The sequence below is a fragment of the Penaeus vannamei genome, chromosome 2 (genome assembly GCF_042767895.1).
Source record: "Penaeus vannamei isolate JL-2024 chromosome 2, ASM4276789v1, whole genome shotgun sequence".
NCBI lineage: Eukaryota > Metazoa > Arthropoda > Malacostraca > Decapoda > Penaeidae > Penaeus > Penaeus vannamei.
The window spans coordinates 50471715-50483865 of record NC_091550.1 but is presented as its reverse complement, the minus strand read 5'-3'; the positions used below and the strand labels follow the sequence as shown (position 1 = coordinate 50483865).

Here is a 12151-nt window from a genome sequence, read left to right as displayed (position 1 = left end):
GGTTTCGCCCCCAGGTCTCGCCCTATAGCTATAGTTTGTAAACGCCGCTAAGGACCAGACGTTGACGCGGCATAAATTTTCCAATAAACAATAAATTATGAGAAATTAAAAGGATGCCATATTACTTAATCAAAATAAACATTCCCTACAGCTCATAAAGTTTGAACTCAAAACTGATGGAATTGGAAACTAATATCAATTACACAGTTCTCTTCCGACACTTATCGGCTAATGAAAACCCCGTAAGCAACAGATAATACAGGTTTCCAAGAACTTGTGGTAAACAGTAAATAAACGATGGTGTCACCATATCTAATTAGAAATGCAATACGCTGAATGTGCTTCTTTTAGAAAATTAAACCCAATTTAAAAAGAGATAGACATTATCTCTTACTTCCTACATGTGGCATGAGAAAATAAAAATGTCAGAAACCTGGACAATGCAATCCTACAATCCTAATACTGCATTGCACTATCTTCGTCACATATGACTGCTATGAAGTTATAATACCATTGCTTTATTCCAATAGCATTGGGTGAGAGTGAGTGAGTGAGCGTGAGTGAATGTGTATGTGCACGCACACATACACACACACATACAGTATATGTTAGTCACTGTATTTTCCGTGAAAGGATCTCTTAGTGGTAAAACCCTTAAACTGCCGTAGAATAAATATTCTAAATTCACAAACCAAATAACTACTCCTTTGAGAGATAAAGCGAGAGCCAGTGAACTGTGTGTGTGTGTGTGTGTGTGTGTGTGTGTGTGTGTGTGTGTGTGTGTGTGTGTGTGTGTGTGTGTGTGTGTGTGTGTGTGTGTGTGTGTGCAAATATGTGTGTGTGTGTGTGTGTGTGTGTGTGTGTGTGTGTGTGTGTGTGTGTGTGTGTGTGTGTATGTGTGTGTGTGTGTGTGTGTATGCATATATAAGTATATATATACATGTATCATATATATGTATATATATATATATATATATGTATATATATATATATATATATATATATATATATAGAGAGAGAGAGAGAGAGAGAGAGAGAGAGAGAGAGAGAGAAATATTTCTTAAATAAAAAATAAAATTAAGTAATATATATATACTTACATCCATTCAAATATTTATCCCTCTTGCGAATCATGAGAGAATGTCACTTCGGCGGAGGGGGGGGGGGGGGTTGAAAGTGGCTTCGAACTGCAACAAAATCAAACTTTCTTGCCCAATCATCATCCAAGGCTGCGAATCTCTCAAGTATAAAAGAGCGTCGGGACAAACGGTCTTCACTCCAACACCAGCCATCGCCACAAAATCAGCTGATCTCGTCTTCCAGGATGATCTACCAAGTTAGTTCTCGGTTTCTAAGTGTAAAGTGTTATATAATGTGTGCTAGGAGTGAATCTGAATCTAAAGCGCGGTGGAAATTACGTATTCATTTTAAAATAATAATATATTTATGTGGCAGGAAATACTGTACCATCAGTTAAATTTTTTCTTCAAATTCATCAAATCAAAAGAGTGACAGATTTTGGAATAGAAATAAAAATATTCATATCCTGCAATGAAGTCTTGACGGAAAATGTTATCTTATTACAGGCAATTGCAGTTCTGGTGGCACTGGCCGTGTCACAGGCCCATCCAAGCAACTATGGCGGAGGAGGAGGAGGAGGAGGAGGAGCTATTTATGCTTCTGTAAGCTAAAGTCGAATGTTTCAAAAATACTACTCAATATGACGATAACAGAAAACGCAGTTATAAAAAAGATGACTATATAAGTTGTAACAACCGAAAAACTAACGCTGCGACTGCTTTCAGGGCCCCATCCCCTACAATTTCAACTACGCCGTGAACGACGCCTACTCGGGAACCAACTTCGGTCAGAACGAGAACTCCGACGGCAGCAACGTGTGGGGATCCTACACCGTCGCCCTTCCCGACGGCCGCAAGCAACACGTAAGTATAGTGTTCAAGTGTTCAAATTCGTGACATATCGTCTGGTTTTAAACAGATTAAGGGATAGACAAAAAAATATAATGAAAATTATTTTTAAAAGGTAGAAAAAAAAATCTAATACCATTGCAAATCCAGATACTGCAATAACCTGACAACCATTCCTCTCCCTAAACAGGTCGACTACATAGCTGACCACGGTAGAGGATTCGTGGCCAAGGTCAGCTACTCCGGCAAGGCTCAGCATCCTCAAGTCTTCGGTCCTGCCATCACCTTCCCACAGAATGGCGGAGGATATCACTAATCACCTATTAGCTTTTAGAAGTTCCATAACTTTATATATCCGATAACACAATCTGCTCCCATATAATGCTTTAGAAATAAATGTATATAAACTAAAAAAAAAAATCATTTATCGTTTTACCCAATCGTCTCTAGAAAATGAATAATGAATCGTAACGTTTCAAAACCAAAAAAGATTTATTTTTTTTCTAAAAATATGTTTTGTTTTGCACATGCGTTGCTGTGTATTCTTATTTAACTAAGAGAAAACAAAGGAAACATGAAAGGAATATATTCTCAAATGTAATATTCGAAACTTTTCATGAGAAGCCCCCTGAATCCCAAGCCAGATGTCGTTTACTTCCCCCCATTTTCCTTCTCTTCTTCATCCCCTTCTGTCCACATCCTGAAGTGTGAGACCCATGCTGAAAGGATGAAAGGCTGGCTTTGTGTCTTCGTACTCCGTTTGCTATTCCCTCTTTACCCTTTTCACTACCATACGAACCTACAGCGCTCAACAACCTTTGACATTTGACATATTTTGTCCAAAATGTTAACTCACTTTAATCTTTTTGCCACAATAATTTGTCATAAAGCTGTATGTCCTTTCCTTCCCTGGGGGTTTCGCCCCTAGGTTTCGCTAGGGGCGAAATATAGCTATAGTTTGTAAACGCCGCTAAGGACCAGATGTTGACGCGGCATAAATTTTCCAATGAACAATAAATTATGAGAAATTAAAAGGATGCCATATTACTTAATCAAAATATACATTACCTACAGCTCATAAAGTTTGAACTCAAAACTGATGGAATTGGACACTAATATCAATTACACAGTTCTCTTCCGACACTTATCGGTTAATGAAACCCCGTAAGCTACAGATAAAACAGGTTTCCAAGAACTTGTAGTGAACAGTAGATAAACGATGGTTACCATATCTACTTAGAAATGTAATACGCTGAATGAGTTTCTTTAAGAATATTAAACCCAATTTATAAAGAGATAGACATTATCTTTTACTTCCTACATGTGACATGAGGAAATAAAAATGTCAGAAACCTGGACAATGTAATCGTACAATCCTAATACTACATTGCACAATCTTCGTCTCATATGACTGTTATAAAGTTATAATGTCATTGCTTTATTCCAATAGCGTTGGGTGAGAGTGAGTGAGTGAGTGAGCGTGAGTGAATGTGTATGTGCACGCACACACACAAACACACACATACAGTATATGTTAGTCACTGTATTTTCCGTGAAAGGATCTCTTAGTGGTAAAACCCTTAAACTGCCGTAGAATAAATATTCGAAATTCACAAACCAAATAACTACTCCTTTGAGAGAAAGACCGAGAGCCAGCGAACTATGTGTGTGTGTGTGTGTGTGTGTGTGTGTGTGTGTGTGTGTGTGTGTGTGTGTGTGTGTGTGTGTGTGTGTGTGTGTGTGTGTATGTATGTATGTGTGTGTGTGCATTATATAAATGTATATATATATATATATATATATATATATATATATATATATATATATATGTGTGTGTGTGTGTGTGTGTGTGTGTGTGTGTGTATGTGTGTGTGTGTATGTGTATGTATATGTATATGTATATATGTGTGTATGTATGTATGTATGTATGTATGTATGTATGTATATATATATATATATATATATATACATATATACCTACATCTATTCAATTATTTATCCATCTTGCAAAATTGATTTGGCAAAACGATGAGTGCTGAGCACTAATTGATAAACACCGTCGCGAATCACGAGAGAATGTCACTTCGGCGGAGGGGGGGGCGGGGGGGTTGAAAGCGGCTTCGAACTGCAGCAAAATCAAACCTTCTTGCCCAATCATCATCCAAGGCTGCAAATCTCTCAAGTATAAAAGAGCGTCGGGACAAACGGTCTTCACTCCAACACCAGCCATCGCCACAAAATCAGCTGATCTCGTCTTCCAGGATGATCTACCAAGTTAGTTCTCGGTTTCCAAGTGTAAAGTGTTATATCATGCGTCCTAGGAGTGAACGTGCATCTAAAGCGCTGAGGAAAATACGAATTCATAAAAAAAACTGCGTCCGGATATTCTATAACATCAGCTGTTACAATGTTGAATTTTCTTCAAATTCATCAAAACAAATAAGTGATTGTGGAATTTCTATGAAAATCAATTCATGCATATCCTTCTATGAAGTCTTGACGGAAAATGGTATCTTATTACAGGCAATTGCAGTTCTGGTGGCCCTGGCCGTGTCACAGGCCCATCCAAGCAACTATGGCGGTGGCGGAGGAGGAGGAGGAGGTGGAGGAGGAGGAGCTGTTTATGCCTCTGTAAGTTAGTCAAATGTTTACAAAATACTGCTCAGAATGACGATAACAGGAAAAGCAGATATAGTAAAAGATATGTAACAAACTCAAATTTCGCAATAGTCGAAAGAGCTTCACCATTATCGCTGCGACTGCTTTCAGGGCCCCATCCCCTACAATTTCAACTACGCCGTGAACGACGCCTACTCGGGAACCAACTTCGGGCAGAACGAGAACTCCGACGGCAGCAACGTGTGGGGATCCTACACCGTCGCCCTTCCCGACGGCCGCAAGCAACACGTAAGTATAGCGTTCAAGTGTTCAAATTCGTGACATATCGTCTGGTTTTAAACAGATTAAGGGATAGACAAAAAAATATATATTTAAAATCATTTTTAAAGGGTAGAACAAAATTCTAATACCACTGCAAATCCAGATACTGCAATAACCTGACAACCATTCCTCTCCCTAAACAGGTCGACTACACAGCTGATCACGGTAGAGGATTCGTGGCCAAGGTCAGCTACTCCGGCAAGGCTCAGCATCCTCAAGTCTTCGGTCCTGCCATCACCTTCCCACAGAACGGCGGAGGATATCACTAAACACCTATTAGCTTTTAGAAGTTCCATAATTTCATATATCCGATAACACAATCTGCTCGCATATAATGCATTAGAAATAAAAGTATATAAACTAAAAAAAAATCATTTATCGTTTTACCCAATCATCCTCTCAAGAAAATGAATAATGAATCGTAATGTTTCGAAACCAATCAGGAATTCTCTTTAAATTATTCCTAAAAATATTTTGTTTTGCACATGCGTTGCTGTGCATTCTTACTTAACAGAGAAAAGCAAAGGAAACATGAAAGGAATATATTCTAAAATGTAATATTTGAAACCTTTCATGAGAACCCCTGAATCCCAAGTCAGATGTTGGGGGGGGGGGGGGGGTAAGAGACGCTGACTGTGGCCATACCTTGGGACCTCTACCCTCACCTCAACTAATTTTACAATATCTTTACTTCCCCCTATTTTCCTTCTCTACTCCAACCCCTTTTTCTGTCCACATCCTAAAGTGTGAGGCCAATGCTGAAAGGATGAAAGGCTGGCTTTGTGTCAGTCCTGAACGGTCTTCGTACTCCGTTTGCTATTCCCTCTACCCTTTTCACTACCATACTAACCTAAAGCGCTCAACAACCTTTGACATTTAACATATTTTGTCCAAAACGTTAACTCACTTTAATCTTTTTGCCACAATAATTTGTCATAAAGCTGTATGTCCTTTCCTTCCCTGGTGGTTTCGCCCCTAGGTTTCGCTAGGGGCGAAATATAGCTATAGTTTGTAAACGCCGTTAAGGACCAGTTGTTGACGCGGCATAAATTTTCCAATAAACAATAAATTATGAGAAATTAAAAGGATGCCATATTACTTAATCAAAATATACATTCCCTACAGCTCATAAAGCTTGAACTCAAAACTGATGGAATTGGAAACTAATATCAATTACACAGTTCTCTTCCGACACTTATCGGTTAATGAAAACCTCGTAAGCAACAGATAATACAGGTTTCCAAGAACTTGTGGTAAACAGTAAATAAACGATGGTGTCACCATATCTAATTGGAAATGCAATACGCTGAATATGCTTCTTTTAGAAAATTAAACCAAATACAAAGAGATAGACATTATCTTTTACTTCCTACATGTGACATGAGAAAATAAAAATACCAGAAACCTGGACAGTGTAATCGTACAATCCTAATACTGCAGTGCACCATCTTCGTCTCATATGACTGTTATAAAGTTATAATGCCATTGCTTTATTCCAATAGCGTTGGGTGAGAGTGAGTGAGCGTGAGTGAATGTGTATGTGCACACACACACACGCATACAGTATATGTTAGTCAATGTATTTTCCGTGAAAGAATCTCTTAGTGGTAAAACCTTTAAACTGCCGTAGAATAAATATTCGAAATTCACAAACCAAATAACTACTCCTTTGAGAGAAAGAGCGAGAGACAGCGAATTATATATATGTGTGTGTGTGTGTGTGTGTGTGTGTGTGTGTGTGTGTGTGTGTGTGTGTGTGTGTGTGTGTGTGTGTAATATATATATATACATATATATATATATGTATATATATATATATATATATATATATATATATATATAGAGAGAGAGAGAGAGAGAGAGAGAGAGAGAGAATTTTTAAATAAGAAATAAAATAAAGTAATATATATATATACCTACATCTATTCAATTATTTATCCATCTTGCAAAATTGATTTGGCAAAACGATGAGTGCTGAGCACTAATTGACAAACATCACTAATTGACAAACACCGTCGCGAATCACGAGAGAATGTCACTTCGGCGGAGGAGGGGGGGGGGGTTGAAAGTGGCTTCGAACTGCAACAAAATCAAACCTTCTTGCCCAATCATCATCCAAGGCTGCGAATCTCTCAAGTATAAAAGAGCGTCGGGACAAACGGTCTTCACTCCAACACCAGCCATCGCCACAAAATCAGCTGATCTCGTCTTCCAGGATGATCTACCAAGTTAGTTCTCGGTTTCTAAGTGTAAAGTGTTATATCATGCGTGCTAGGAGTGAACGTGCATCTAAAGCGCTGAGGAAAATACGAATTCATAAAAAAAACTGCGTCCGGATATTCTATAACATCAGCTGTTACAATGTTGATTTTTCTTCAAATTCATCAAAACAAATAAGTGATTGTGGAATTTCTATGAAATTCAATTCATTCATATCCTACTATGAAGTCTTGACGGAAAATGGTATCTTATTACAGGCAATTGCAGTTCTGGTGGCCCTGGCCGTGTCACAGGCCCATCCAAGCAACTATGGCGGAGGAGGAGGAGGAGGAGGAGGAGCTGTTTATGCCTCTGTAAGTTAGTCAAATGTTTACAAAATACTGCTCAAAATGACGATAACAGGAAAAGCAGATATAGTAAAAGATATGTAACAAACTCAAATTTCGCAATAACCGAAAGAGCTTCACCATTATCGCTGCGACTGCTTTCAGGGCCCCATCCCCTACAATTTCAACTACGCCGTGAACGACGCCTACTCGGGAACCAACTTCGGCCAGAACGAGAAGTCCGACGGCAGCAACGTGTGGGGATCCTACACCGTCGCTCTTCCCGACGGCCGCAAGCAACACGTAAGTATAGTGTTCAAGTGTTCAAATTCGTGACATATCGTCTGGTTTTAAACAGATTAAGGGATAGACAAAAAATATATAATTAAAATTATTTTTAAAAGGTAGAACAAAATTCTAATACCACTGCAAATCCAGATACTGCAATAACCTGACAATCATTCCTCTCCCTAAACAGGTCGACTACACAGCTGACCACGGTAGAGGATTCGTGGCCAAGGTCAGCTACTCCGGCAAGGCTCAGCATCCTCAAGTCTTCGGTCCTGCCATCACCTTCCCACAGAACGGCGGAGGATATCACTAAACACCTATTAGCTTTTAGAAATTCCATACTTTCATATATCCGATAACACAATCTGCTCGCATATAATGCATTAGAAATAAATGTATATAAACTAAAAAAAAGATCATTTATCGTTTTACCCAATCATCTTCTCTAGAAAATGAATAATGAATCGTAACGTTTCAAAACCAAACAAGAATTCTTTTTAATTTATTTTCTAAAAATATGTTTTGTTTTGCACATGCGTTGCTGTGTATTCTTATTTAACTAAGAGAAAACAAAGGAAACATGAAAGGAATATATTCTCAAATGTAATATTTGAAACCTTTCATGAGAACCCCCCTGAATCCCAAGCCAGATGTTGTCGTGTGTGTGTGTGTGTGTGGGGGGGGGTATAGGAGACGTTGACTGCGGCCATACCTTGGGACCTCTGTCTCCGCCTCAACTAACCATACATGGTCTTTACTTCCCCCTATTTTCCTTCTCTTCTTCATCCCCTTCTTCTGTCCACATCCTAAAGTGTGAGGCCCATGCTGAAAGGATGAAAGGCTGGCTTTGTGTCAGTCCTGAACGGTCTTCGTACTCCGTTTGCTATTCCCTCTTTACCCTTTTCACTACCATACTAACCTGCAACGCTCAACAACCTTGAACATTTAACATATTTTGTCCTAAATGTTAACTCATCTTAAACTTTATGCCACAATAATTTGTCATAAAGCTGTGTTCTTTCCTTCCCTGGTGGTTTCGCCCCCCAGGTCTCGCCCTATAGCCATATTTTGTAAACACCGCTAATAACTTCAGATGTTGACGCGGCACAAATTTTCCAATAAATAATAAATTATGAGAAATTAAAAGGATGCCATATTACTTAATCAAAATATACATTCCCTACATCTCAAAAAGTTTGAACTCAAAAATGATGGAATTGGAAACTAATATCAATTACACAGTTCTCTTCCGACACTTATCGGCTAATGAAAACCCCGTAAGCAACAGATAATACAGGTTTCCAAGAATGTAGTAAACAGTAGATAAACGATGGTGTCACCATATCTAAATGGAAATGCAATACGCTGGATGTGCTTCTTTTAGAAAATTAAACCCAATTTAAAGAGATAGACATTATCTTTTACTTCCTAAGTGTGACATGAGAAAATAAAAATATCAGAAACCTGAAGAGTGTAATCGTACAATCCTAATACTGCATTGCACTATCTTCGTCTCATATGACTGTTATTACACTTAAACTGGCGTAAAACAAATATTCGAAATTCACAAACCAAATAACCACTCCTTTGAGAGAAAGAGCGAGAGCCACCGAATTATATATATATATATATATATATATATATATATATATATATATATATATATATATATATATATATGTATATGTATATGTATATGTATATGTGTGTGTGTGTGTGTGTGTGTGTGTGTGTGTGTGTGTGTGTGTGTGTGTGTGTGTGTGTGTGTGTGTGTGTGTGTGTGTGTGCATGTATATATATATGTATATATGTGCATGTATATATATATATATATATATATATATATATATACATATATATATATATATATATATATGGATATATGTGTGTATGTATGTATGTATGTATATATATATATACATATATATATATATATATATATATATATATATATATAGAGAGAGAGAGAGAGAGAGAGAGAGAGAGAGAGAGAGACAAAATAAATTAAAATGTATATATACCAACATCTATTCAATTATTTATCCATCTTGCAAAATTGATTTGGCAAAACGATGAGTGCTGAGCACTAATTGACAAACATCACTAATTGATAAACACCGTCGCGAATCACGAGTGAATGTCACTTCGGCGGAGGGGGGGGGGGTTGAAAGTGGCTTCGAACTGCAACTGAAACAAAATCAAACCTTCTTGCCCAATCATCATCCAAGGCTGCAAATCTCTCAAGTATAAAAGAGCGTCGGGACAAACGGTCTTCACTCCAACACCAGCCATCGCCACAAAATCAGCTGATCTCGTCTTCCAGGATGATCTACCAAGTTAGTTCTCGGTTTCTAAGTGTCAAGTGTTATATCATGCGTGCTAGGAGTGAACGTGAATCTATAGTGCGGTGGAAATTACGTATTCCTTAAAAATAATATTAAGAATAAAATTCTGTGGCAGGAAATGCTGTACCATCAATTACAATTTGTCTTCAAATTCATCAAACCAAAAGAGTGATAGATTTTGGAATAGAAATCAAAATATTCATATCCTGCAATGAAGTTCTGACGGAAAATGTTATCTTATTACAGGCAATTGCAGTTCTTATGGCCCTGGCCGTGTCACAGGCCCATCCAAGCAACTATGGCGGAGGAGGAGGAGGAGGAGGAGGAGGAGGAGCTGTTTATGCCTCTGTAAGTTAGTCAAATGTTTACAAAATACTGCTCAAAATGACGATAACAGTAAAAGCAGATATAGTAAAAGATATGTAACAAACTCAAATTTCGCAATAACCGAAAGAGCTTCACCATTATCGCCACGACTGCTTTCAGGGCCCCATCCCCTACAATTTCAACTACGCCGTGAACGACGCCTACTCGGGAACCAACTTCGGGCAGAACGAGAACTCCGACGGCAGCAACGTGTGGGGATCCTACACCGTCGCCCTTCCCGACGGCCGCAAGCAACACGTAAGTATAGCGTTCAAGTGTTCAAATTCGTGACATATCGTTTGGTTTTATTAAACAGATTAAGGGATAGACAAAAAAATAAATAAAATATGACAATGCTTTTATAAGGTAGAACAAAATACAATCATGATCTACCTCATCCAGTCAAAAGCACGTCGACATTCTAATACCAGTTTATAGAAGCACTGCAAATCTACTGATACAACCTGACAACCATTCCTCTCCCTAAACAGGTCGACTACACAGCTGACCACGGTAGAGGATTCGTGGCCAAGGTCAGCTACTCCGGCAAGGCTCAGCATCCTCAAGTCTTCGGTCCTGCCATCACCTTCCCACAGAACGGCGGAGGATATCACTAAACACCTAGTGGCAATTACTTTTCAAACCCTCCTATCTTTGTACATTTGATAAAAGAATCAGCACGCATATATCATGCATTAGAAGTAAATGTATATAACTAAAAGATTTCCATTCTTTGTTTCCCCTTAAAATTTCCCTCATAAAAGGAATAATTAATCGGTACGTTTCTAATTCAATCAGGATTCCTCTTCAAACGACCAAAAAATGTCTTTTGTTATCTTCCATAAGCATTATTATACAATTTTAAGAGAACGAAACAAAGACAAGATTAAAGGAATAAATTCTTAGCTTGGAACCAACATTCAGAACCTTTGATGCTATATATTTCATTAAAATGAATATTCCCTTAAGTTCAATTTGTTTTCACTGCAAAATGATGGATTCGGAATCTAATAACAAACGTTACAGTTCTCATATGACACTCCTCGGCTAATGAAAACCCCGGAAGCCACATATGATACAGGTGTCCAAGAACGCAGAAAACACTGGATACACAATGGTTTCAGTATATCTAATTGCGAATGTAGTACGCTACATGTACTTCTATTAGATTATCAAAGCAATTATAAGTAGATATGTACATCATCTTTCACTTCTATGTGATATAGAAAATACAAACATCAGAAAACTGGACACGCTATAATCGTACAATCCTAACAATGCATCGCATTATCTTCGTCTCATATAGTTATAACATGGGCTCGTATACTTCTAATGGCATTACTTTATTCCAATGGTTACAGAAATGAGGTGATGGATGAGGAAGGGATTCCAGAGGGAGGTCGTCTAAGGATTTTCTTTAGCCTGGCTCTCTGTCATTTTATGTTACATTGAAATAATATCCCATATCATTATTCATTATCGGTATCAAAGAACTTAACGGTGTCAGTTTCACGGATGGTGTACAACCTCTTACTCGGTTTCGAAATCATATTCTACGAAGATTTAAATTAGGTAACATAATATTTAATTCCTTACGAAAGGATTTGTCCTGAATGTTCCCTGTCACACAGACCAGTATTCATCAAAATTAAGAAGCTTATCATCTATCACTCGGCCGTACTTAGTTACGATCAAACGAAAATAAAAATCAATAATTTTCTTTGGTTATACGCGC

At 38.0% G+C, this 12151-nt stretch overlaps 4 protein-coding genes across 4 annotated transcripts; all 4 read left to right on the top strand.

Annotated features, from left to right (window-relative positions):
• The first annotated feature begins 1267 nt into the window (after positions 1–1267).
• LOC113830270 (pro-resilin) lies at positions 1268–2340 on the top strand. The gene is made up of 4 exons (XM_070134423.1): positions 1268–1336; positions 1587–1682; positions 1806–1943; positions 2119–2340. The coding sequence occupies exons 1-4, from the start codon at positions 1325–1327 to the stop codon at positions 2242–2244; spliced, it is 372 nt and encodes a 123-aa protein (XP_069990524.1). The 5' UTR covers positions 1268–1324; the 3' UTR covers positions 2245–2340.
• Positions 2341–4093: 1753 nt separating this feature from the next.
• On the top strand, positions 4094–5239 carry LOC138865062 (pro-resilin-like). Its single transcript, XM_070134349.1, has 4 exons — positions 4094–4202; positions 4452–4559; positions 4698–4835; positions 5012–5239. Exons 1-4 carry the CDS (start codon positions 4191–4193, stop codon positions 5135–5137), a joined length of 384 nt encoding a protein of 127 aa, XP_069990450.1. The 5' UTR covers positions 4094–4190; the 3' UTR covers positions 5138–5239.
• A 1777-nt stretch (positions 5240–7016) lies between these two features.
• Positions 7017–8119, top strand: LOC138865067 (pro-resilin-like). Its single transcript, XM_070134407.1, has 4 exons — positions 7017–7096; positions 7346–7441; positions 7580–7717; positions 7893–8119. Exons 1-4 carry the CDS (start codon positions 7085–7087, stop codon positions 8016–8018), a joined length of 372 nt encoding a protein of 123 aa, XP_069990508.1. The 5' UTR covers positions 7017–7084; the 3' UTR covers positions 8019–8119.
• A 1876-nt stretch (positions 8120–9995) lies between these two features.
• Positions 9996–11191, top strand: LOC113830291 (pro-resilin-like). The gene is made up of 4 exons (XM_027383493.2): positions 9996–10041; positions 10297–10398; positions 10537–10674; positions 10908–11191. The coding sequence occupies exons 1-4, from the start codon at positions 10030–10032 to the stop codon at positions 11031–11033; spliced, it is 378 nt and encodes a 125-aa protein (XP_027239294.2). The 5' UTR covers positions 9996–10029; the 3' UTR covers positions 11034–11191.
• The last annotated feature ends 960 nt before the right edge of the window (positions 11192–12151 follow it).